Here is a 24667-nt window from a genome sequence, read left to right as displayed (position 1 = left end):
ACAAAAGACTAGAGAAACATGTGTTGAGTAAATCATTTCTTCTTGGCAATAGATCAGATGCCACTAGAAAGTCTGCTATTTTCCCTTCGCTGCCACATTTTTAAGAAACATGTTTTTGTGAGATGCAGCAGCAGAATTGAGTGTGAGCTGTGCCAAATCCTCTTTGCCAATGACAAACAGCTTTTCGTCACTGACCCTTTTGAATTTAGTCGCGAGCTTCCAGAAAAAAATCCCACATCTCCTCAGTCCGTTCTGCTCATCCCACCGGATGGATGTTTCTTACAAATATGAACGTGCTATCAATCAAATCCCATAGCATTTTGTGCCTACTTGATTTAGTCATTTGGCTGAAGTTCGTCCTTAATTTTAAAGAAGTTTACATGTAACGAAGAAAAGTAAGAAGTTGTTATAAAACTATGTAGTAAGCAAGTCAAATTGTACAATTGTTCTATGCCTGGATACTGGCAGCAACCTCTAAACAGTGTGACAAAGACAGGAAAGAGTGTGGCTGAAAGTGTGTTTTCTTGGGACAGGAGTGGTGGGAGAGGAAACAAAGCCAACATTACACTGACGGGAGGTCAGAGGAACTCCAGCTGTTCCAAGACATAGGGGACACGTCTGACGAGACAAAAGCTTCAAAGGTGAAGTGACAGGATCCTCCTACATCCTCGGACACACTCGGTGATAATAATAGGCTGCTCAATAATTATTGTTCCTCATCTCATTGTGTGGTCAACACACTTCACACGTGTCCATAACTGCAGGGATAAACGGTGTGAGAATCGTTACATGTTGCAGTTTGTGTGGACCACCTCCTTCGTCTTATTTATCGCTTCATCCAGCTGAATGTAGTGGACCAGTGGCACTTTCGCCACGGTGAGTTTGGCTTTAATGCAGGACAGGTCCAGAACAGGTCACCAGTCCACCACAGGCCTGACAATCTCACACACTCATATTTACAGGTGATTGAGTTTTCCAATGACCTCAAATGCAGAGAGAAATCCATGCACAGCAAGAACATGCAAACAGAGAAAGGTCCAGGAATATTCCTGCCACAATGTCATAGTGCTCAAGTTGTTAGGATGATTGGCAAGTTCTTGACTTCCAGGTGGACAAGTGGAGCCACGCAAATTGGGATTATTAGACTTTGGATTAGTCATTTGTGTTTTACAGGATCCCACTTTTTTTTTTTTTTTACATCAGATCCCACTTTTTCACATCAAGGTTTTTAATGTCAGTCAATGTAAGGCTGAAGAAAAGATGTTTAAGAATGAGGATCTCTTCTACACATTCAATGCAATTATGATGAATAGGCAGGAGAATAAAATGAAAGATTTGTGTTGGTTTGAATTGTTATAATTAATTGTAACGAAGTCCAATGATGGGAGGTAGGGTTAGGGTAAGGGTTTTCTGCTGCCACCTGCTGGTCAGCATGTTGATGCAGTGGAACGCACCACCAGAGCGAGAGGATACGGGTTTGAATCCTTTCTTCAGGTAATTTTCTGTGGACGTTTATGGGTTTTAAAATATCTCGGATTGGTTTCGAGAAAAGCCATGGACACACTGTAGTGTTAAAATGGACCACTTTACTCTTGCACGAGACATCCATAGAATACATTTTTTTTCAATAGAAAAATAAAATTGGCTGCTTTTCGAGGACATTCAAATGTAATGGTGCCCCTATTATTTCATTTCTAAAGAACTCAAGCCAGCACACACAGTTCAGAGATGGATATCCATGCTCATGTCCATTCCTTCAGCAGAACACACATTCATTGAGCTTAACTTTTGGTTCATGTGAAGTTGTTTTTTTCCTTTCCTATTTCAGAAAAAAAGAGACAAATGCTTGTCACAGTCGGACACTGAAAAACACTAACTTGCAGCGCAGCCGTTTGTGGATCCAGTCAGGGGGTGCAGACAGAGAGAAGGTTCAACAGAGGCAGGAACCATGCATAGCCATGTTTTCGGATAAACAAAACCCAACATAAATGAGTCAGACCAGCCAGCCACAACTACAGTTTTTACTTGAGGTGTGACGGACGAACCAAGAAACTCTGTCTGAACCACATGAAGCCCTCTAAACCTTTTCCTTCCAAAATTACTTTTTTTTTTTTTTTTTTTTTTTTTAAATATAGTTGTTGTTTTAAACAATTCACTCACACATAAATAGCATCAATATTGCTCATTAGAAAAACAAAATCAAAACAAGTACATCTCACATACTGGCGCTTAAATCTACAATGTGGCACTTCATTGGCCGTAACAAAGCTAATGTGATGGCAAACACAAGCATTAGTAACCAAAGGTGCCTCGAGAATAACCGCTTCAAAGCTTTGTTGTAGTTAAAGTTACTGCAGGTCAGCAAAAAGCAAAAAGCTGGTCAAATTAACACAAGGGTACTAATCCAAGAATTAAATTATACAGGGAAATGGGTGTCATCAGCTTCAAATCAAACAGTCAAAACCAAAGTTAATCGAATTACGTGTGTCTATTTACAGTTAAGTTTTACAGATCAGCTTAATTTAAATGAAAATTCATTCATCTGCACCATTTGTTTGAGAAGCGAGGATCATGTTGCTGGTGACTTCACCACCCAATTCATCTTCGTCTCCCTCCTGAGGGGGAAAAAAACATGGGAGTCAATATGTAGCCTACATTACCTCATTACAGATTTGTAGTTAAATAAGCTTTACCTTCTTCAGTACCACCAGCAGGTCTTTGACAGTGGACATCATTGAGCCGACCAGCTTCCTCAGCTGGTTGTGATAGAGGGTCTTCTCCTCCTCCACAACCTTCAGGGTCTGCTCAGTCTGACTCAAGGTGTTCTTCACCTCCTCCAGCTCCTTGGACAGAGACTTGTTGGCTTGCTCCACCTGAGCTTTCACCTTGGCGTCTTCGTCTGGAACGAGATGCAACAGGAGGTCAGAGACACGATCATAGTGAAAACAGATGAAATGACACTTTGCTACAGCTCAGAGGACGGCGGTTTGTATCGTGAAAAAAAAAAAGACGCGTTTTCCTCGCATGTGAAACGAGTGTCCGTTGTGTACATATTGGAAGCGATGTGTCAGTCCACATTCAAGCAGAAGTCATGGTAAGAAAACTGCAGAACAAAGTGAGACTGAGCATCTCTGTAGCAAAGCTCAAATTGAGTCAGATCATTGTCCTGGAAGACTACTGACACAGAGTGTAGCCTGCAGCCACCGAGGGAGAGAAGCACACGATTCAAACTGTACCCATTTTGGCATCCTGGACCATCATCTTCTGTTCGATCTCCTCTCTTGCTTTCTCGCTCTTGTCCAGTTTATGCATCATGCTGCCGATGTCAACCATGGCTCCATTATACACAATCAGATTACCAGACTCGCTGGGCTCAGACTGGGGACGAGTCTTTGGACTAGGAAGTAGCGCTCGGTTTCCTGAGAGAGAAAAGCAAATGAGGATTCCTGGACTGAATGAATGCAGGTTAGATTGGAGACTGTATTTAAAACACACGGTGGAAAATGTTCAGTCATAATGTTCATTTTCACTGACCTATGAGGTTTTCTATCTGGGCTTCATTAAAGGAAGGGATAGGGTCATCATTTCCCCGGTCAGTCAGTTTTCTGTAGTAACAAGACTCTCGGACCACCGGTTTGTTTAAAAGCTTCTTTATCTGAAAAAGACGGTGACGAGTTCAATGTCAAGCGGGGAGACGGAAAGTATGAAAAGTGAACGAGACAGACAAAGAAAGCGCAGCTCTGTGCGTCTTCACCTGAGCACGAGAAAGATGCAGCCCCAGTGTGTACAAGATCTCCTCCAGGTCTCTCTCCAGCAAGTAACCGCAGTGACTCTGGTCAAAGTAGACAAACGCCATCAGGAGCTCTTTGTTGTACGTCACCATCTGCTTCTTCTCCTGCTGTCACAACAAATATGTTACTTTGACATCTTAATCACTTCATCAACATGCCAACAAAAGCTAAAGTGCCAACCTTGTCCTTGGAGGACCGCTCCTTTGATGACTTCCGGTCATCCTTGCGGTCTTTCCTATCTCTGTCATTGGAGTCATCGTCATCTTTATCTGAAAATCAACACAAATATCAAGTTAGATTTGTTTCTCTTCAATCTGTGGAAACACACACAGAACTAGGAAAAGAATATCCTTTAAAAGAGCAGAATTTTCTTCACTTGAGGTCTCAGAAACTGAAATGGATCCATCACAAGTTCAGCGTGGTGCATGGTTTCTCATCATTGACCAAATGGTTTTAAGAAAAGCTCAAAAGCAAATCAGTGGCGTTTCATTTGTAGTAAATGGCGTGTTGAATACCATCGTCCTCGTCATCGTCTGCATCTTCAGCCTCCATGGGGTCGTATTCTTCAGCGTTGGCTGTGCTTCCATCGTCCTCGTTTTCCTCCTCATCTCGAGATTCTTCTTTTTTTATTGTCTTTTCATCACACTGGTTCAAAAATAAATAAATAAATAAAGTCACACAATTACGACAACACCACCACACATCGTCAGTCGACTGACTGAAGACAGGAAAGGTCCTTGAGGCTCACCTTCTTCTTCTCCTCGTCATCTTCTTTAGTCTTCTTTGTTACGGGTTCTTCATTCTCCTCTTCTTTCTCTTTCTTTACTTCACGCTTTTCACCCTCTTTCTTCTCGGCCTCCTTCTTGGCCTTCTTCTCTTTCTTCTCGTCTTTAGTGGGGAGAGCAGCGAGAGCCTTGTATATACGAAAGCCAAAGTCTCTCTGAAGCATCTCATTAAACAGCTCCGCAAACAAGGAAACCTGCACAGAAAGAACATTATGTTTGAACCTCCGAAGACAAGAATGTGATATTCCACCATGATCCACATGTCCTTTTAGTACGGTATGAAACAAATACTGTATTGCTCACCTCAAAGGAGTGCTCCTTGTTGTCTTCCAGTCTGTAGTCCAGCAGCACGCTCAGGGACATGACGCTGCAGTCAAACTTGCCGTTCTTGGCTGCCCAGTTTGGGTGTACGATTATGGTGGGCTCGTCAGGGAGGATGTAACGTCTTTCTCTCCTCTGCCGCTCCAGCTCCTCCTGCCTCTTCCGTTCCTCCTCCTAACGGAAGAAACCAGATTTTAAGAATTCAAAAGACAAAGTTCCACTAAAAGGTAGTTCTTGTCTGGCAAACGCTGTCTGATTGACGGGTAGGCAGGTAATGCCATGTAAAAATGATGTTGCTCTCCGAGTTGATAACATGTCTGTGTACCTCTCGGTCATCCTCGATGCGGGGTGGCTCCTCTTCTTCCGGGATTTTAATCTCTGGCTTTTCGGGCTCTTTGGACTCTTCGACCTGCTCCTCCACCTTCAGCTGTTTGGTGAGGCGAGCGATCAGCTGGGACTTCAATCCCTTTGAGCTGAGAGTGCGACAATCAAGCTCTTTTCGCAGGTCATTCACCTGTGACAAGAAAATACAGAAAGTGCTCGTCTAAAAAAAAAAAAATCACCTGTGGCAGCACTTCATTGGCTTTTCCTTTAAAGAAAAAAATTCTTACCTTCATTGATTTGGGGTCAAGTTTAGCCCAGTGGGTGGGAGTGCTTACGTCCTTCGATTCGTCATCATCCTTGTCCTCCTCCTCCTTGATAAGAAACCATGAAAATAGAGACAGAAAGAGGGAGAGAAAGAAGTGGGAGAGCAAACAGTTAGCGGACCGTGCATGGCCTTTGGTGAGCTTTCAAGTTGATCCGTGCAAGAAGCAACGTCTCATCTGTCTTTCATTTCCTTGTCCTAGTGAGCTCTCGACTGTGTTAAAAGTCCACTGCTACTGAAGCATACACAGGGAAGCTCTCTAGCTCTTATCAAAACCAACAGAAAATGCCCCCCCAGCTGCCAATCAATCAATCTGTGGAACACAAAAAAGGTAAAAATCAATGAGAGGTGTGTCCAAAAGGTGTGTGGATACATCAGGTGAACTGACGCTGGTCTCCAAACGGAGTGAGGATAGGGTGGCCCTACCATGCTCTATGACTGGGGTTTTGCCATTTAAGGGTTTTATACACCTACATCAGATAGGAGCCATCTGTCCTTCTGGCCAACCCACTGCCCTGGAAAAACCAAAGTCTACATATAGTCCAAATGAAAATGTAGAATACAAGAACAGACAAGAAGCAGGACTTTGGAGAAGTTCTCTTTTCAAAGTCAGACATTATCAAATAGATGTGAAAATCATAGGGGAAAAAAAAAAAAAAAAACATTTCTACAACAAACACGTTATTTACAAGCAACTGACTCCACAGATTCCAGCCTGTTTAATAGATTGTAAGCTTCCAGTGTTCAGCTTGACCACTGGTTTCAATTTAAGGACGTTGCTAAATCAATTAGCCAAGCACACAAATTCAGCGGCCGTTGTTCATTAATTCGCAGTGATCAACATTAATATTAAGGCCAGATTAGCACCCAATTATGGGGTGTTGAAGGAGCTGGAAGCTGTTTTACCAGCTGCAACTGGGGCCTACACGACACAACCTAGTCTCTCTGCTTCCACTGTGTGTGTCTGCTGGATGTGAGGGAAAGTGGGAGTGCTGATGGAGGAATGGAGGAGTTGGAGCAGAGGACACGGGGAGAGGTGGAGGAGTAAACAGGAGAAGTCTAGGTGGAGCAATAATTTGTCTTGTGTTTCGTGTCTGTGTGAGGCAGGTGAGATGCGAGGCTCTGTGTCTGAAGTGTGTCTGGGGGTTTGTTTTTGTAATTCCTGTGCCTTCCTGTGAGAAGCGGAAATGAGAAGAGAGGGATTAGCGGTTCAGTGCCTGTTCTCCATCCGCCTCCTTTCGCTCGGCCGACAGCTTCTCAGCCAGCTGCTCCCGGAGTCGCCGTGACAGCACCTCCCACTCTGAGCGGGTAGGAAGACAATGCCAAACATCCGGAAGAAACAAAACCACTGTCTCCACATGAGCAGGGACTGTCCGCCCCTTGTGTGTCTCCTCCGGCCGGTGATAGCGAATCTCTGCAAAACGATACCTGTCGCAAAGGAAGAAGGCGCATTGGAAAGAAACATTCTGGTCAGGGCACAGTATAAAAGGCAGGCCTTGCTAAGGCCGGCCTTCTACAGCTACTCCCTCCCATGAGGTCACTGAATGATCGTACTCATTGCAGTGACCCTCTTTGTCCCACACAACACAAAGCATTGGACAAATGGACCCAGTCTGCAGCTCTCCAACTGTTGTCACAGGTTATGGCAGCCACTTTCAGAAGGTTGACACACAAATCACAAAAAAAAGAAATAAATAAAAAAAAGAAAAATCAATGAATAACCCCCCCAAATTCATCCCCATTATAGCGTCAGCCAATTATGGATTAGTGCTCTGCATTTAACCTTGGATACACTTAACGCACTACATTAGAGAGACAGAGTCAACAGGACAGTAAAAGCCAGTTAAATATGTAAGATATTTAACAGAGAGAACAGAAAAATAAACACAAAAAAACATGGCAGTGTCTTCTGGTCCAGGCTACTGCTTCCAGCCACCAAGTCCATGCGTTTGGATTTTAAACACAATGAAATGCATGTGTATGTCAAGAGTGTGACAGAGAGAGAGAGCCAAGACAACAAGAGACGGGAGGCCAAAAAAATAACATTGCACAACAGAAACAATAAGGATAAATAAATAATAAAATTGCAAATTAACAGCATAATAATCATTAATGTAAAAAGGAAAACGAAAAATATTTCCCAGTAGAGATTTAGTATCGAAGTAGTACACAAACCCACTTTGGGATTTTAGTTGCACAAACAAAAAACATGAAGGGAAACAAATATGTATGGAGAGCTGTCATGCTTACCACTGAGTACACAGACTAAGGTCTATGCCCGTGAGCGCCTTGCAACAGCGTATCGCTGTCTTAATAAGGACCGAGGGATCCTTCTCCGGGTCGGCTCCATCCAGAGAGGGAGACCAGTGACCGCCAATGGCCATGGCCTCATCTTTTCCTCTCATGCCCACCAGAAACTGAAGGAGAACGACAGACAGATACAACGGAGAGCCGTAGAGTAAAGGGTTAGAGGGAACGTGAAGTGACAATATGGATTAACGGGTGGAGGGTGAAAAGAGCAAAAGGTGGGGACAAAAGAGGGAAAAGAGAAAAGGTTAGCAGCATGTCTACATGATCAAATGTCTGAGGTTCTACAATCAAAAGAAACATCTGAGATTTTTACAGTGAAAGGCCAATATCCGGCAGGACATTTTCACACTATTTTCAGGACCAATAGGACCATTACGTCATTGTCGGCTCTTAGGCATCAGATCAGCCCGGGAAAGGTTTGACATACCTTAATAAGTCTAGCAGGATGTTGAAAGGAGTCTCTGACTTCCTGAGAGTCCTCTGACAGAGCACAGGACTTGTGATAGAGCTCCTCTATACTGGGGTTGGCTAGCAGCATCACCTGAGGATAAAATAACACACATTGAAGCTATAATCCTTCAAATATTATTCACATTGTTTTCTCCAATAGACCGTCAGATACATTTTTACAAGCGCAACTCCCTTAGAAAAAGAACTTCACACGATATGTACGTCGTCATGTTCTTACTTTTATTGTTTTAACTCTTTCGTCAAATTGTCTACTATCACTGATTCCTACTGCAGCTTGAAAGGGAGATTTGGAGATCAACACTGCAAAGAGATGAAACAATCTGACAGCCATGAATAAAAAGAACGGATGACTATTGAAGTTATTTTAAAATGAGAATCTGTTATCCTGCCACTTATATGTAACCATTTTGACCAGTTACTTAAATCTTAAACACAAGAGCTTTGAACAGCCAGCATTAACAGGCTGTCTGTCTGACAGGCTTCTCCTTCGTCTCATTATTATGTTATATGCATTTCATCTTCATGTAGTGGTTTGCACTGTCGCCTCACACAGAAGAAACCCCAGGTTTAACAGCAACTACTCATACGATTCATTTCTCTCTGATAGAAACAGTTATACCTTAGCACTGTAGGTGTGGTTGGCATCAGGAGGATCCAGTACGGCGGTGTTCTTTGATAGAGGGTCCACCTCTTTGTGCAAGATGTGGAAGTTACAGGCATTATTAAACTGGAAGGGTCGTGTGAGAGGAAAGGCATCCACCCACGTGAAGACGGCGTCAAAGAAGTCACTGGGAATGTAGAGGCTTTGATAGCGTCTTCTAAGCTCCATCATGTCGCAGCAGGAGCTGAAGAGTACAGAGAGCGTGATTCTTAAAATGGTGTCGAGTTTTATGCTCCAGTTCTCAGAACACTGCAGTTCCCTGATGTGTTGACAGTGAGCAAACAGAAAACATCATTGAAGTGCTTTATTACCCATCTAAGCTGAACTTGGAAAACTGGACGGTGTAGCGTGGAACCACACGGCGAGGCCGTCGAGGGGAGCGATCACGTCTCGGTGAACGATCTCTGGAGCGTTTGCGCGTGGGCGATCGCTCTCTTGATCGTCGGCGCTCGCGGTCTCGGTCTCTGCAAAGCAAGGACAATAAAATGACTCACCACTCCACAATACGAGCGAGATGGCAAAGATGAGAAAGGAACCCAATCTAATCAATGCTTGGCGTGATCGGAATCAAATTACCTGCGTTCTTCTTTAGTCCTCAGGATGAGCTCGGGGCCTCGATCATTGCGTGTTGGGAAACGAGGTGGAGGCTCGATTCGTCTGACAGGTTGAGGCTGTGGCATCATTCTCACTGGGGGCTGGAGTAAACCTCCAGAAAACACATCTGGAAACATACAGCGTTGCTTCTTTAAGCACTTGAGAACACATATAGTGAACATGTATTTTGTCAAAACCGTGATGACTGCCTGTGTTGATGGTTGATGCCTGTGAATGGGATTCCAGGAACGGTACCTTTGGGTGGAGGTTGCGGAAGCAAAGGCTGCGGAGGGTTTTGGAGCAGCGGGGCTAAAGATGCAGCAGAAAGTTGGGCCTGCAGGAGGGACGGTGGGGGAGCCTGGGGTGGAACATTGAAAGTAGTTGGGGGAGGTAGCGACTGCAGCATAGTGGGAGCGGCCTTCATCATGTTTGGAGGTTGAGGCTGGTTCTGCAGAAAACGGCAACCGAGAAACACAAAACAGAGACGAGAAGGTGTTTGACCGCAGACCAGAGACAGCATTTTTGTGGAAAGAACTTCCCAACAAATAACAGGAGAAACTGAACCAAATCTTGATCCTGAGCCTTAGGTTTTGATGGAAAGAATGGTAATGAGGGGAGTTTAAATTGATATCTGTGAACTTTACTGTTTTCCATTCTCATCCATTCAATATTTTTGTTTCATACTTTGTCTTTCACGAGATGATTCGCCTATAAACAAAGAGGCTAACGAAGGAAAACAAAACAAAAAATGCAAGAGAATCGAATTGAACCAGCAGAAAGACCAGAAGGTGTGTAATTCAGTGAAAGAGGTTTACATTCTGTCTGTTGTCTGCAGCGGAGTGCATGTCCGAGTAGCGCAGCTGCATCCCCGGATCATTGTACAGGTTTCCGAGTTGTGGGGAAGCTTGAGGTAAAGGCTGAGGCTGCTGCTGATGCTGGGAGAGGCAGAGAACACGGCGATCAAGAAAAGACAGAGGAGCAATGTTAAGACCCAACAGGACAGAGAGGCAGGAAATAAGAGTTACATGCTGTTCTTTCAAACCATATAGCTTGTATTACTAAAGCAGACAAGGGTCACTTCAAGTAGTGTAGTGCTTTAATTCTTAACCAAAGACCAACTCTCAGTATTAGGTGAGAGGTAAAATGTGACTGCAATGTCAAAGTAAATAATTTGTAAACACCAAATAAATACTGTGAATGAAGACTAAAACGGGCGACCGTGGCTCAGGTGGTAGAGTGGTCGTCTTTCGGAGTGAGAGGTCGGAGGTTCGATCCCAGTCTACACCGGTCTATGTGTCGAAGTGTCCTTGGGCAAGACACTGAACCCTAAATTGCTCCCAGTGTGGTTCATTAGCGCCTTGCATGGCAGCTCTGTCCCATTGGTGTGTGAATGTGAGCGTGAATGGGTGAGTGAGCTGATATGTAAAGCGCTTTGGGACTGCACTCAGTGTGGTTAGAAGGCGCTATATAAATCCAGACCATTTACCATTTTACCATTTAAAAATAAAAAGGCGCAGGGGGTTCATGGTTGTCGTGCTGAAACACAATAACATATTTTACTGCGCGTATAAATGCTTTTCCTAAGCTCTGCGTGGAACCCGTTGAGTGTTCGTACCGACTGATTTGCTAGCTGAGGTAATGTCTGGATGCGCTGGGCGTTCCACTTGAAGGGCATGTTGGGGTTGTACACGGCCTCCACCAGGACCCTGTCTCCCACCTGGGGAGTCTTTCCCTTCACAGCACTAAAAAAATTAAGCAAATAACAATTTCCATCATTTTAAAATACATGAAAATAGGATTACTCAGAAACTTATGGGTGTATAGAAAGAGCACGGCAGTTGACAAGTTCAGGTTAACAACAACAAGGCACGAAAAGATAAAAGTCTTTTTCACCTCAGTTGAAAAAAGACATCTTCATCTACAAAGCCAAAGGTGTCATGGAGCTTGTTGACGACACCTGTGAAGACTCTCTGCTTCTGAGGCTGCGTCTGCTGTTGGTGGCTCGAACGTGGTGTTGGATAGGAAACTGTTATCTGGGCTGTTTGCTGAGGGTTGGACAGGCTCAGACTGGTAGGCAAGGCGACAGGGGGCTAGGTAAAAGAGAGAGGGGATTAAAAAAAAAACTATGAACAAACTTAGTTTCATTTCTAAAGCTATTCAAAAACACAACAAAAACAATATGGCAAAAACAATTTTAAATATTTGCCATAAGTGCTTAATAAATAGACATTAATAGACAATACTGCTACAGATGTTATCTTGAGCCAGTGAGTGGATGATTTTGAGCTTTACCTGCGAGAGAAGTGCCTGTTGAGGCTGCGGAAGCTGCAAAGTAAAAAGAAAAACAAACAAGCCCCAAATTATTATGTCGTCTCACAAATATAATCTATTGTGCTCAATGTAACGCAGCACATTGTGACAACAACTATCTACACAAGATTGTGTTCAGTAACACGATTCTGTGGAAGGAAACAAGTCTCATGCTGTGCTATTTATAGACATGCTGTTGCTTGTGTAGTCATATCAGCTTCCATGAATTTACTTTGCTGTTTGAAAATATTGAATTTCCTCAATGATATAAGCCAGGCATACATATGATACAATTTGACACAAAGAAACCAGCAGTCATGGTTCACCTGATGAGGTACATTGTACAGTTGTTGTTGTGGGGGTGGCTGGGGTTGTTGCTGTTGTTGCTGCTGCTGTTGTTGCTGCTGCTGCTGTTGTTGTTGTTGCTGCTGCTGCTGCTGTTGATACTGCTGCAGCGCTGTATTGATCTGGGACTAAACGTGAGAGAGGAGATGATCAGAAAGTGTTGCATGCCTTGCAGGCAAAATGTAGGGACTGCTGACTGTGCTCAGGGCTACCTCTTTGTGACTGACCTGCTGTAGTGCAGCTGCAGCGGCTGCTGCTGCCTGCTGCTGCAGAGCAGCAGTTTGCTGAGACAGCTGATAGTTTGCAGCAGACTGGTTGCTCAGAGAGGCAGCGGCCAAAGCCGACTGTTGGGAATAAACAGAGGGAGATGCTCCCAGAAGAGATGGCTGCTGTACTCCCAAAGCTGCAGAAAGAAAAACATAATGGAGACCGTAGAATGGGACTAAGCAGCAAAGTTGACGAGCAATAAAGCACTTCTAACCCAAGCTTGTGAAATAGTTTTAAGAGTATAATAAATTGAACTGTAAAGAATGGCAACGAGCTTGGTTTTACTCACAGTGCAGGCTGTTGAGGTCAAGAGACTGTCCCGAGTGGCCCGGTTGGGACACTGCAGTGGCAGCAAACTGAGTCGCCCAGGGTGGATTCTTCTGTCCCCCAAACTGGGCCATGACTCGATCGGGTTAACGGCAGTCTCTGCTCACCAGGCCAATGCTGTCACTAAAATAGTGCCATACACACAATGTGGACATATTAAAAAAAACAATTAGATTATCGCCACACAGAATATAAGAGGACAAATTATGTATGAATCCACTTGGGCGTGAAATGTCATAGGGCACTTAAACAAGAAACACAACCCAGAGCTAAAATTAATGGAACACAGTTAAGGTTTGCAGTGATGCATTTGGAAAACATGGAATAAAGGTAAACTGAGACGATCCCCGAGGATTGGAATAACTCACGATGGATAGTATAACATAGAATAAGGATATGAATGCAATATGGAAAAAAAATATTAATCAAGACTTGGAATTTAAAAGTGTAATCCAAGAGAGGCAATCAGCATTAAAAAATAGAGAGGTAGAACAATTGGTAATAAAGATGATATAGGTTCTAATATTGCCCTTACTGCTACGTTGCTTATACTCAAGCCGAATCAACGTTTCACAGCTGATCAACGTTTAGAAAATATGGTAATAGGACTACTTGGAATAGTAACAGACCGAAAGCAGCCGTTCGTGGAGACTAACTGGGTATCGTTGTGGGTTTCTGCAGGAGTCCGGAGATAAACAACTGCTGACAAAGCAGCTCGACGGACTCCGTCCAGCTACCGTTAGCCGTTTACTGACAGCAGGCTAGGCTAGCAGCTAGCCGAGTTCACGTCTGATAAATTACTGTTGTGGTTCACAGTAGAGGACGCAAACAGTTCAGCCATAATCACATTGTCCAGCATTGGTAAGACGTGTCTCGGTGACTCAGGGAAACCCATCCCGGCGCAGCTTTAAGATGATAGCTTAAGGACAAAATGCAGCAGCTATCCACGGAGTGCTAACACTTTAGCGCGTTAGCTTTGTTGCAGATTAGCCTCGTGCTGGATGTGATAGCGAGGCCTGAATAAACCTCCGCTGCAGTGAGCGGAACAAATTTTAAAGCATTGGAAATCGATCATGGCAGCATCCACTATGCACGCAGCTAAGAACCCTAACTCAAGTTCACTGAAAATATTCTCAAATGAGAAGGCATTAAGTACTGATTAAAACATTATAAGGACTGCTTACCGCTGATCTCTGCACCGGCCGATAAGAACGACAAATACACTGCTGCGCATGCGCAGTAACAAACTCAAACCACGCTCCACACTGATTTAAATGTTTCATGTTTATTATTTAAAATGTTGAATGAATGGAGCATACACTTAATATTGAGTCGCTCAATTAATTTAGTAAAGCATTTCTTGTGATCAGGGAAGGCACCTGATTGATGCATCTGTCTTAAAAATATGAAATATATGAAGAAAAGGAAACTACACATAGAAACTACATTTAGTGTCTATTTCTAAAGTCTATTAAATCATATTTAGTGTACGTTTGTGAATAAGAAATAATATTGAGGACAGTAGTACTTAATAGAAGAGCTTTATTTTTGTTTAAACAGGAAATAGTAAAATATATCTAATTGAGGGTGGAGTTATACGACCTTACCGATTTGACTATATAGTTATAATTCAATGGTGTTTTGAAATTCTGTTCACATACAGTATATACAGCCAGTGTCATTCAAGGACATTGGGAAGCATGGTTGTAAAAGGTCCAGCTGACTTTGTCTATTTTGCCCTTCCAGCCTGGTTTTAAACAGTAACAAAACAAACAAGAGAACAGGGGAGCACACTTCCTCAGATCCTCAAACCATCTCATACAAGTATTGTCGAATGAAGTCAGATTGATTTAGTTTCACATACTCAATCCATTTGGTCACACTCCTGCAGATGCCTGTGTGTTGTCACTTTTTCTCTGATTGACTGAAAAAAATGAGTAAATCATGTCCATGAACTTTAAATCTTTAATGTGATAGTCATTTTTTTGCAGTGGAGAGCAAAGTACATACATACATGAACCTTCTTCTGCTTGAGTGATTACAGCCTCTGTAACATATTTCTTATATGGATGATGTCGTGACAAGAAAAGCTGTTTCGTAGCAACGACAAAGAATTTATCTCAACGTGTGCGTGGCCACACACGTTGATATAAACTTCCACAATATCTCCATGTTAACAAAATATCCTTTAAAAATATACAGTATTTTAAGTAATAAATACAACATGACAACTACAGCAGGATATTATTGTTTACACTGAAAAAGTGACTGAATTATTTGTGGTAGAGTATGTCAGCTTTCCTTAGTAACAGAGGCAGACACTTTGCACAGATATTAGAAACTCAGGAGCACAAATTATGCAGACAACATACTAACAGGAGAAAAAAAAAATACAATCTCCATTCCTATCATGTAGAATGGTAATTCCTTGGAATAAAGCATGGCTCTGTGTACAGTATATTTCTTCTGTGGACGCTCATGAGTGTATTGGTCCATGTTCAGTCTTGTAATTTTCGTTCAAGTTCTGAAAAAACCTTTGCATTGATTTCATCGACTTCATCCTCCACCTGGAGAAAAAGACAAATGTTAGCCCTGATATAAACTCAGTAGAGCTTCTCTTACAATGCTTCTTGTCGTGACAAAAACCCGGCCTTAAAGTGGATATTATACCTTTATAGGGCATTTACTGAACTATTCGTAAACTTCAAAGACTTCAAATCAACACAATTGCATTACTATTGGAATGCAAGGAATTATTTTACTTTCCTGCTTGCAGCTTTAATTTCACAGTAAAATCTCCTGCAATGTCACGTAATAAAAAAATCATATGGGCTTTCGCCACCATATATGACGATACATTATTGAGTACGACATTAACTATTAATTACGACATTTTAGAAATGCATTCTGTCACTTGCTTTTTTTCTGCATACAGTGCATATGTACAAGCACATGTTTCCCTTTTTTTTAAAGACTAATGCATCAATCAGGTGCACTTGCTAGTAAAAGTCAACGCAAACAGTCCAAACACTATTGTGTTTTTACCACTATAGGAAATGTTATACAAAATATAATACTCTGAATAATTAGAGATCTTTTAACCTATATTCTAGTATTTCTTTCAAGTTACAATTATAATGTGATGCACAAGTTACTAATTATTTTCACATGCCAGATAAAGAGTTAAATAACATGATTTTGTTACCTTGTTTTTGTTAAATTCATTTAAATTAAAGACTTTAAAAAAAAAACCACACAACTAAAAACATCCTATTGTTATTGACTAACAAAGAGGATCCGAAATGTTTTTATTTTGAAACTGCATACTTTCCAATGCGGAAGTAATAACACTGAATCTTGATATCTTGACAAACCTTTACTCATCTAAGAAAACAAATCCCCTCAGAAAAGTGAGAATTACCTGTTCCACATTATCCACTTCAGGGATATAAAACTGCATCATGTTCTGAATGCCGTTTTTCAGAGTGACCGTGGAGCTGGGACATCCTGTGCAGGAACCCACCAGCTTCAACTTGACCGTGCCGTTCTCAAAACCCTTAAATATGACGTCTCCTCCATCTTCCTGTACCGTAGGTCTGGTGAGTGGAAGGGACCACGTCAGTTTGTACAGAACAAAGCAGCAAGCAGAACAGACAGATTAAGACCGCTATCTTTGTACAACTATCACTGACTACATTATCAACATCTGAGTAAAGAAACAGAAAGGAGAGTAACTGCAATGATTCAGAAGCTGAGCACTACCAAATGCTTCATGGTGCAGTTCTTATCTAAATCTCTCTGAAAGTGAGTAGTTCTGTACCTGATTCTGGTGTCCAGAAGCTCCTTGATCATAGACACTATCTCATCATCATCTTCAGAAAGACCTTCAGCAAGGAAATGTGAAGTTGAATTCAGCTGGTCTATTAAAGACTTAATCTAATTTTATTGTATTGTCACACACTTACTGCTTTCATGGTGCACTGCGCCTACAGTTATTGGGTCACCGCTCTCAAAGAACTTAGCAATGGCGTCCAAAGCATGCCGCTTAATGTCCGTCCACTCCACATCCTCATCTGCCTGTCACAGAAACAAGCAGCGTGTGTTAACTCTCCAAATAGCAATAATCGAAGTGATGATCTGTGAGTGCAAATTCAATACTTACTTTAGTGACTGTGATGAAGTCGGGGCCGAAGAACACACTTTTCACTCCTTCGATTTCAAACAGGTCCCTGAAAGAAACCATTCATTATGCTGTTGTTCAAGAGAATTGGAAAAACAACCTGTCGTCATGAAGTTATGTTCAGTCACTACAACATGAATTCAACATAAGATGAAATATCGGCAAATAAATCATCACATCTACACAATCTCATGCATCCAGTTGCTTTATATACATAAACCACAAAGTGCCTGAACGTAAATCTGAAAAAGAGCACCCGGTCACATTATCTGCATGCACCCTGCATCAAGGTCAGAAACTAAATATCAACATTAATAAACACCAAACGCTGCAGCCCTCGTCATATCATGACATTGGAGTGTCTCATGTGTTTGTGATGAATAAGTGGAGAAAACACATTATCAGCTTAAAACGTGCATTTTGCTTCTTGTTTCTTTTACACCAAGTTTTCTAAACAAGAAACTTGTTATCAGGACAATCTTGTTTAACAAAGAAATTCTCATTTGACCAGGATACTCTTGTTTGACACTTTTTTTTTAAACAATGAAAGTCTTGTTTGACCAGGACACTTTTCTAAAATAGAGTTTTAATCCCAGTACTGAAGTCCTGGCTAAGTAAAGTTTAAAAGAAAAATAATGAAACACACATTTGAATGGTACTCCACAAGTGATGATGAAGTTTGCCTCCTAATGACAGGAAACAGCACGCTTAAAAAAAAAAAAGACTCTTAGAATAAAATCTAGAAACAGACACATTGGCATTGTGTGAGAACACATTTAACAAACAACCTGGCTAAAGACGAACACCCAGCTGACGTTGGAGAAGGAAAGTCAAGTGTCCCACTTCCCAGGACGGGTTTACCGGGGAGAAACTTCAAGCTTCGCGGATTTGGAGTGTCTTGAGTCTGGATGGAGAGATGTCTTACTGAAAGAAGTGAGACAAAACAACTGCTTAGTAAGTTGGAAGTTTATTTTATTATGTTTATGTTAGTCTTGCTCTTCTTCCAACCTGCTCCATTCACTTATATTAGAATAACATATTTTATTTATGAATTTTCTGCAGAAATATTTCATTTTAGATTTTATTTTTCACAATTAATTCCCCCTGTCAGCAGAATGGGTTCAATTTTGACTTTGAATGTGGAGAATCAAGGTTCCACTTGTAGCAATTAAGATGCAAGTGGCAATCACTTGCTCTGGTTAATTTACAACTATTTCCCCAAAAGTGTAATTTGGCCCACAGTGGTTAGTACTCGTTGCTGTAGCCTTGTATGTGCACAATAAAGAAAAAAGTTTAAACAGTTTGATGCTGTACAACATCAATAAAGGACTTCTAAATACTGCACAAAGTAAAGTACAGCAAACATTATAGTAATATAAAATAGTGCAAATGCATATTACTGTACATAGTATTGTACATTACTACAGTATTTACATTTGATACTTGTCCCCTGTGGCATTAAAACTGAAGTGGGATTTTCCTTTAAGGACTTAATTGGTTGTTTCATACTTTACTTTCCACTTCACTTTTTATTAGATGCGGGTTTGACTTATTGAACACCGAAACTCCAACACACTTCTATCCATCCTGCACGGTTCTTTATGAAATAATTTTACACTGATATACTTAAAAGTCTGTAATCTGACTACTTTCGTGGCTCCGTGAGAAGTGTTAAAACCAGATGAGAGTGTGTGGGTGTGTTGTGGCGTTGTCTCACTGGGGAAGTGTGTGATTGTCCGGGGGTGAACTCCTCTGAAGCTCGGGGTCGTGGACTGCAGGCGGTATGAACTTCTGCTCTTCTCTGGAAATCTGACAACACACAGAGGTTTAAACCATCTCACGCCACAAATAAATGACACAAAAACCACTGCCTTTTGGAGGATAGGGTAACATATGAGGGCAGAGTGGATAAATTTAACAGGATTATTTCGCTCCGTGTTACTTTGTGTAGGAAACAGGCACATAAGACAATCCTAAGAAAAAAAATGCCAAAGTAACTTTCTTTATTTTCGCAAATATGTTGACGGAATAGACCAAATAAGTGAGTCTTTCACTCTGTCGCAGAGTTAGCTCGTTAGCCTGATAGCTTGGTGATTTGATCGCCTTAAAGTCCGATCAATTCACCAAGTTTATATTCCACACGAAGGCTACAGGCGGACATTTGAGGAGCAAACGACGTCCACAACACAGTCTGACACTTCTGAGATTTTACAAACCTAAACTGAGCCGTATTTCTCGCCCGTAACAACTGGTGGAGACCCCATCTCATGCGCGCCGCCATTTTGTTTGTTTTGAAAATGACGACCTCTGGTGGCAGAAGACGCGCGCTCTCGACCGGGACCCCGCTCTGATCTGATCGGAGCGCGCTCCCGATCAGGACCCCGATAATATTACCATCAGTTATAACAATAACAACAATGTGAACATATTTTTTTATTAACTGATGTTTAAGACAAAACGGGAAACTTCAGGTTGCGTCTCAGACTTTCAGTCAGCAGGGTGATCCGTTGGGTTAATGATAAACAAATTAGTTAAAAATGTTTAAAAGAAATTATACCTTAGTGTTCTATTCGTAGTGATGATAGTTACTCTCATTTTAAGAGTGCAGGATCAAAAACGACTTTGATATTGGACAAATAATGTAATGCGCCTATTGGTTATAGTCTGAAGTCAGCAATAACACCACAAATTCCTGTCAGACCTCTGACCTCTGATCTCAGGAATTGAAGTCAAAGGTTTGGATCAAATCAATCAATTTCTAAAAAAAAAAAAAAATCTTTGTTAATTTTCATTATTTTAGTTAGTAGTTTTTGTTTTCTTTGTTTTACATCTCATTTTGTATTACAAATAATGGGCTTGTTAAATATTATACAGGTTCATGTTTTATTTCAGTAAATGGGTGGAGTAAAAATGACAATCCCATAAAACTTTGCTGTAGTTGCTTAGTTATGTCCCACCACTGAAAAACAGGAAAAAGAAATAGAATGCGCATCTCTGAAAGTATTCAAAGCATGCCTTACATAACAATCGCAACAGTTTTCCAACCTCCGATTCTTCTGAAGTATTTTCAAAACCCTGTCTGTGTACACACGCAAACATTTACTTTGCAGAGTTCATATTTCATTTCAAAATCAACAAAATCTGCTGCCCTGGGCTTTCAGAAGAAGCGTGGAGGTGCGTGTGCACGGAGTAAGGCAAACAATGTTTCGCCATCAAGAAGGCCAACCCCATATTTCCTAACATGTGTTCTGACAGAGTAAGGTGGTGCTCAAAGGAGGGGCAACGGCAGACTGAAGGAAGCTCTCATAAAAGCAAGGCTGTACTCCAGATGGTGTGAGACAAGACAAAGTACTATAACGGCGCAACGCTTTGCTTGAAGGACTTGTACTTTCATATCGTTTAAGGTATGGACCACTACTATTTTCTTCTATTTCTGATCTTGTTGTGTAAATATGAAGCTGACTGTTTTTAAAACAGCTTTTAACGTGTTACTCGTCTTCATCAGAACACAGACATGGTGCTTTGGATAATTTTCCCTATCTCCCTCTCCCTGGTGTCCTTCATTGGAACGTGGACTGTGTAAGTTTATCACAAATTCTCATGCTTTCTTGTCTCTTTACATCCCGGTGGAAGTCTGATGAGCTTTTGAATTAGCTTCTTAAATCCTGCCTCTCTCTATATATGTTTGTCCTCTCATAAAACGCCACGTTTGCAGCTGTTGTTGATTTTGTGAACGTTATTAATCAGTGTTTAGGTGCAGGTTTTCGTCAAAGTTATTCATACCTGAAGGGTTTTGGTCTAAACCATGATCATGTGTTTGATGTCACTCACACACACACACACACACACACACACACACACTCCACCCACACACATACACACCAGTCAACACTTACAGGACGCCTTCCACTCGTAATACAGGTAATACTTGACATTGGCCAGAAAGTTAAGAGATTGTATCATCCTGGAGTCTATTATTGTGAAACTTAGGTTTCACTGTTGTGTTGGATAAATACCATCAGAGCAGCATTTTAAGTCAATGTTCAAAGTTGGCTGCATGACACACATACCTGAAATATGTGATCTGTCTAGTTTTGTCTGCTGTCATTCAGGTTTCCACACTGGACCATTACGAAAAGCCAAAAGACAAGCATTGTGTGGAAATACTTGTTATTAAAGTGGTCAGGCTCTAATAGCCGTTCTTGAATAGGCCTTTTATTTAATTCAGTGTTCCTCTGATAGTAATTTGATGTAATTGAATATTTGCTTTTTGACATCATGCATATTTGTTGCTGACGATTGATGAGTCACAGTGAATTGTAATTATAACAAATTAGGCACTGTCCAAAAAGGTCAGGTGCATTCATTGCAAACGGTTGATCAAAGGTTTACCAGCTGTCCTCTCTTTTAAAGTTAATGGGGCAATTGTCACTATAGAGATTTGATAAGAGACAAAAACGAAATAAACACATTTTTATCATTGTGATAAAAAGAGACAAACCAACCAGAGTGTGTGTTAAAAGTGGTATATCTTATCAAACCAGAAATATCAACAATATTAAACAACAGTCTTGGATGCGTTTTATTTTTTCCAGATATGGCCTGGCATGCTCACGCGGCCATGTGTGCCCCCTCACGGACTGGTAAGTTTTTATCTAATTATTTTAAGCACAAAAATTTAAATGAAGTTGGATTATAAAAAAACACACACAACAAAAAACAAACATTGATCTCTTCTCAGGACTGCTTTCAACTACTCCCACTGCACAGGAAATGTGTCCACCGGATGTTGCTCTCCTCCCACTATAAGGTACAATGTATACAATGTTAATGATATGTCCTCCTATTCGGAAACAAACTGAGAGATGTCATACACAGAATATATTATGTGATTTCAGTTCGAGTGGGAAAACTGCACCAGAAAGTTCATTGTTTACAGCTACAATCAACTCCGGATCTTTCTTGTGTGAGTTTACCGGATGAACACATGATTGAACACATGATCATACATGGTATGGCATGCACTAACCAGTCATTTCCTTCATAGTTCTGCTGTTCTGCATGTTCCATCATGCCCACATTATGGAGAGGCACTCCTGTCAGTCATTGATGAGCAGGGTGGCGCTGGTCTTTGGTGTGGTGGCTGCCATGGCAGCGTTCGCGGCAGGAAACTGTAACGTGAGTACTGTACTTCCAACTGAATTTGTCAGAAAGCAGTACGAACTTACAAATCGATAAATAATCGATCCACACGTCCCCCCAATGAATTCCATCCATTTTTTTTATTTTTTTATGTCTTCCACACTCCAGCCAGGGTACCTGCCACTCCTTCACTATTTGGGAGCTGCAGTCAGTTTCTTGTGCATCTGCTTCTACACGGTTTTGCTGACTTCACTGACAGGAAGATGTGTGCTGACTGGATACGAAAGGATCCTCTACCCGCTGCGCATCGCCTCCACTGTGCTGCAAATTATTGCCACCATCTGCTGTATCCTTTCAGTATTCAACTGTATTTCTTTGCCATATATTTTCTTTATTCCTTGTTTTGAATGTGTTCTCAGCCTTTAGGGAAATATCACCATGGCGTTGGTGTTTGGGATTGTTGCCCTGACAGGCTGGCTTGATTATGGTAAACAGTCTGGGTTAAGTTTGTGTGTTCAAGCAGGAGAGTTTGGCAATGGCGTCCAGGTTATGCTCTCCAGCTGTTTCACAGAAGCGCAGTCCTACTGTGTCCTATTTGATCTGGTCTACTGATGTGTTTACAAAGTGAGATAGGCCAACTACAGCTGACTTGACTGGAGCAGATACAGATTAATAGGGATTTTTAACCACATCAATCTTCAACTTTGCTTTTCCAGGAAAAGCAAAGTTTGCTTTTCCTGGAAAAGTAAAGTCCACATACGTATTTTACCAGGTTACAGAGTAAGCCTTTTTCTCTCAGTATTTTTATCCATCGATGCACACCTCAAAGTTTATGACTTCATTATTTATTTCCTTGCTGGTTAGGAGCGCAGGTAACTCAAATCCACACTGAGATAAGTATCAACATACTGTTTGCACACATGAGTCTACACGTATGTAGAAAAAAAGAAAACTAATCACATTTTGGTACAGAAATAAGGACATGGGTTACTGATTTAGTTTCCCTTTCGCTTTTGAGTGGGATACTGACTGCAGTTGCTTTGTCCGTGAAGCTGAAGTATGAGGAAATTTTGAGATAAATCAGTCTGACTTGTTCTGGTGGTAAAGCAGGTTGTCTGTTGATCGCAGTGTTGGTGGTTCACTTCAAAGCTCCCACTCCCATTACCTGGAACAGAAACTCTGATGCGGAAACATTTTTTTCGCATAATACAAGCCACATTGAAATAGGTAAGTGATAAATGAACAGCATTGATACTTGAACCCTTAACCTGAAACCCGTCAGATGCTATTTCATTTGCCCAGGACAAGTACATCTTCGCGCACCTGTCGGCTGTATTTGAGTGGTTGCTGAGTGTCAACCTTGAGCTGTTCGAGCTCAGCTTTGCTGTGGAATTTGCCTTCTTCTCGTCGTTCATGATTTCAAACCTTCTGAGCAGGCGCGAGGAGGAGAAGCCGTTGATCATGAGCCTGTCCTGATATGACCCTGCCAGGGTCCATCAGCGGCACACATGCAGTGTGGAAGGACTGAGACGGACATCAGTGAACACAGTGACTGGACCCTGGCAGGAAGACCAGTAGTATTTTTCACATTATGTATCTTATTTTCTTTCCAGCAATACATTCATATGGATTATGGATGGTGACTCATTTTCTTAACCATGCCCCTTACCTTTTCCTGAAAAGTATCTTTTTTTATTATTGTCAAAAACTTAAAAAAAAAAAATTGCCATATTTATTAAGACAAACACCCTTATAGGCTACAACAATTGAACAAAACTTCTTGGGAGGACATATTTTTCTACAGATCTCGTGGAAACTGCCAACATACCCAAGAATTCAACAGGATGCACATTATTTATTTCAAAATGTTTTTGTGTATGGATTTTTGATTGGATGTGAGATTATTAACTAGGGATTTTCTCATCTCACACACACGCAAAAAAATTTTAAATAGAAAAAAAAAGGGAAACATTTTTTTCAAATGAGGTGCTTTAACAGAACACGCATAACGATTTGGCACATTATAAAAGTATGACATCACACATTAGGGCCAGTGTGTAGCTTGAAAGCACTGTTGGATGGGTGGAGTTTGCAGCACACCTTGCCAGGCAGTTGCGGCTCAATGAGATCTTGTTTGACTGGATGATCAGCACCAAGTGACTTACAGATAGTTTATACAGCTAATTCACGGCAGAAATGAGTCACTACACCAAGTCACGCTCGAGATCACGGAACCGCCATGTTCTGGCTTTGAACCAGAAAAGTGGGTGTTGGCAGTATTTTGTCCGTTAAAGATCAGCAGGCAAAGTATGTTTTGATGGGCATCATGAAGCCAACAAGACTTATGGACAGTCTAAATTGCTGTCATTTCCTGGCGCGTTCAGTCAAACAGTGACATTATGAGTCACATCAGAGGAGTGAATTCTTCTCCTTGTAGACTGGTTGTGACAGTCTCGCCTTTGTTTTTCTCACATGTTTAACATGGGCAGAGGGTTGTGAAAGGTGATGTCACATAGC

The 24667-nt window shown here is 41.5% G+C and overlaps 3 protein-coding genes across 5 annotated transcripts; 1 reads left to right on the top strand and 2 right to left on the bottom strand.

The window, feature by feature from the left end:
* Nucleotides 1-1491: 1491 nt before the first annotated feature.
* ccar1 (cell division cycle and apoptosis regulator 1) lies at nucleotides 1492-14053 on the bottom strand. 3 transcript variants are annotated; one of them, XM_080508146.1, is made up of 26 exons: nucleotides 14013-14053; nucleotides 12791-12951; nucleotides 12462-12637; nucleotides 12216-12362; nucleotides 11872-11904; nucleotides 11473-11669; nucleotides 11195-11321; nucleotides 10395-10514; nucleotides 9835-10027; nucleotides 9562-9706; nucleotides 9297-9449; nucleotides 8944-9169; nucleotides 8281-8394; nucleotides 7794-7960; nucleotides 6761-6971; nucleotides 5509-5592; nucleotides 5223-5411; nucleotides 4880-5071; nucleotides 4540-4770; nucleotides 4307-4436; nucleotides 3972-4060; nucleotides 3755-3898; nucleotides 3535-3655; nucleotides 3237-3419; nucleotides 2694-2899; nucleotides 1492-2615 (listed from the first exon to the last, which is right to left on the bottom strand). In XM_080508146.1, the coding sequence occupies exons 2-26, from the start codon at nucleotides 12900-12902 to the stop codon at nucleotides 2535-2537; spliced, it is 3771 nt and encodes a 1256-aa protein (XP_080364272.1). In that variant the 5' UTR covers nucleotides 12903-12951; nucleotides 14013-14053; the 3' UTR covers nucleotides 1492-2534. The 3 variants fall into 3 exon arrangements, with proteins under 3 accessions (XP_080364272.1, XP_080364274.1, XP_080364273.1); XM_080508148.1 differs by having other exon boundaries at nucleotides 3755-3895; XM_080508147.1 differs by lacking the exon at nucleotides 14013-14053 and adding an exon at nucleotides 13485-13504.
* Nucleotides 14054-14658: 605 nt separating this feature from the next.
* On the bottom strand, nucleotides 14659-19352 carry LOC308138805 (NFU1 iron-sulfur cluster scaffold homolog, mitochondrial). Its single transcript, XM_080508062.1, has 8 exons — nucleotides 19225-19352; nucleotides 18726-18817; nucleotides 17797-17932; nucleotides 16991-17057; nucleotides 16794-16905; nucleotides 16649-16712; nucleotides 16250-16424; nucleotides 14659-15395 (listed from the first exon to the last, which is right to left on the bottom strand). Exons 1-8 carry the CDS (start codon nucleotides 19287-19289, stop codon nucleotides 15327-15329), a joined length of 780 nt encoding a protein of 259 aa, XP_080364188.1. The 5' UTR covers nucleotides 19290-19352; the 3' UTR covers nucleotides 14659-15326.
* A 939-nt stretch (nucleotides 19353-20291) lies between these two features.
* On the top strand, nucleotides 20292-23640 carry LOC308138514 (transmembrane protein 150A). The gene is made up of 8 exons (XM_080507656.1): nucleotides 20292-20412; nucleotides 20514-20587; nucleotides 21604-21651; nucleotides 21750-21818; nucleotides 21907-21974; nucleotides 22056-22186; nucleotides 22319-22496; nucleotides 23433-23640. Exons 2-8 carry the CDS (start codon nucleotides 20523-20525, stop codon nucleotides 23624-23626), a joined length of 753 nt encoding a protein of 250 aa, XP_080363782.1. The 5' UTR covers nucleotides 20292-20412; nucleotides 20514-20522; the 3' UTR covers nucleotides 23627-23640.
* The last annotated feature ends 1027 nt before the right edge of the window (nucleotides 23641-24667 follow it).

The sequence above is a fragment of the Blennius ocellaris genome (genome assembly GCF_963422515.1).
Source record: "Blennius ocellaris genome assembly, chromosome: 13".
Taxonomy (NCBI): Eukaryota; Metazoa; Chordata; class Actinopteri; order Blenniiformes; family Blenniidae; genus Blennius; species Blennius ocellaris.
The sequence above is the reverse complement of the archived record's forward strand: the minus strand, read 5'-3'. Positions and strand labels throughout refer to the sequence as shown.

Excerpts from the sequence above, each read along its gene's own strand:
- ccar1 (XM_080508146.1), bottom strand. The coding sequence starts at position 12,902 with ATGGCCCAGTTTGGGGGACAGAAGAATCCACCCTGGGCGACTCAGTTT. Across the intron at positions 11,322-11,472 it reads GATGTCTTTTTTCAACTGAG|TGCTGTGAAGGGAAAGACTC; the intron begins GTGAAAAAGACT and ends TAATTTTTTTAG. Across the intron at positions 9,707-9,834 it reads TCCGCAACCTCCACCCAAAG|ATGTGTTTTCTGGAGGTTTA; the intron begins GTACCGTTCCTG and ends GTATGTTTCCAG.
- LOC308138805 (XM_080508062.1), bottom strand. The coding sequence starts at position 19,289 with ATGGCGGCGCGCATGAGATGGGGTCTCCACCAGTTGTTACGGGCGAGA. Across the intron at positions 16,906-16,990 it reads ACTTCATCACAGTCACTAAA|GCAGATGAGGATGTGGAGTG; the intron begins GTAAGTATTGAA and ends TTTCTGTGACAG. Across the intron at positions 15,396-16,249 it reads AAGTGGATAATGTGGAACAG|GTGGAGGATGAAGTCGATGA; the intron begins GTAATTCTCACT and ends CTTTTTCTCCAG.
- LOC308138514 (XM_080507656.1), top strand. The coding sequence starts at position 20,523 with ATGGTGCTTTGGATAATTTTCCCTATCTCCCTCTCCCTGGTGTCCTTC. Across the intron at positions 21,652-21,749 it reads GTGTGCCCCCTCACGGACTG|GACTGCTTTCAACTACTCCC; the intron begins GTAAGTTTTTAT and ends ATCTCTTCTCAG. Across the intron at positions 22,187-22,318 it reads TCGCGGCAGGAAACTGTAAC|CCAGGGTACCTGCCACTCCT; the intron begins GTGAGTACTGTA and ends TCCACACTCCAG.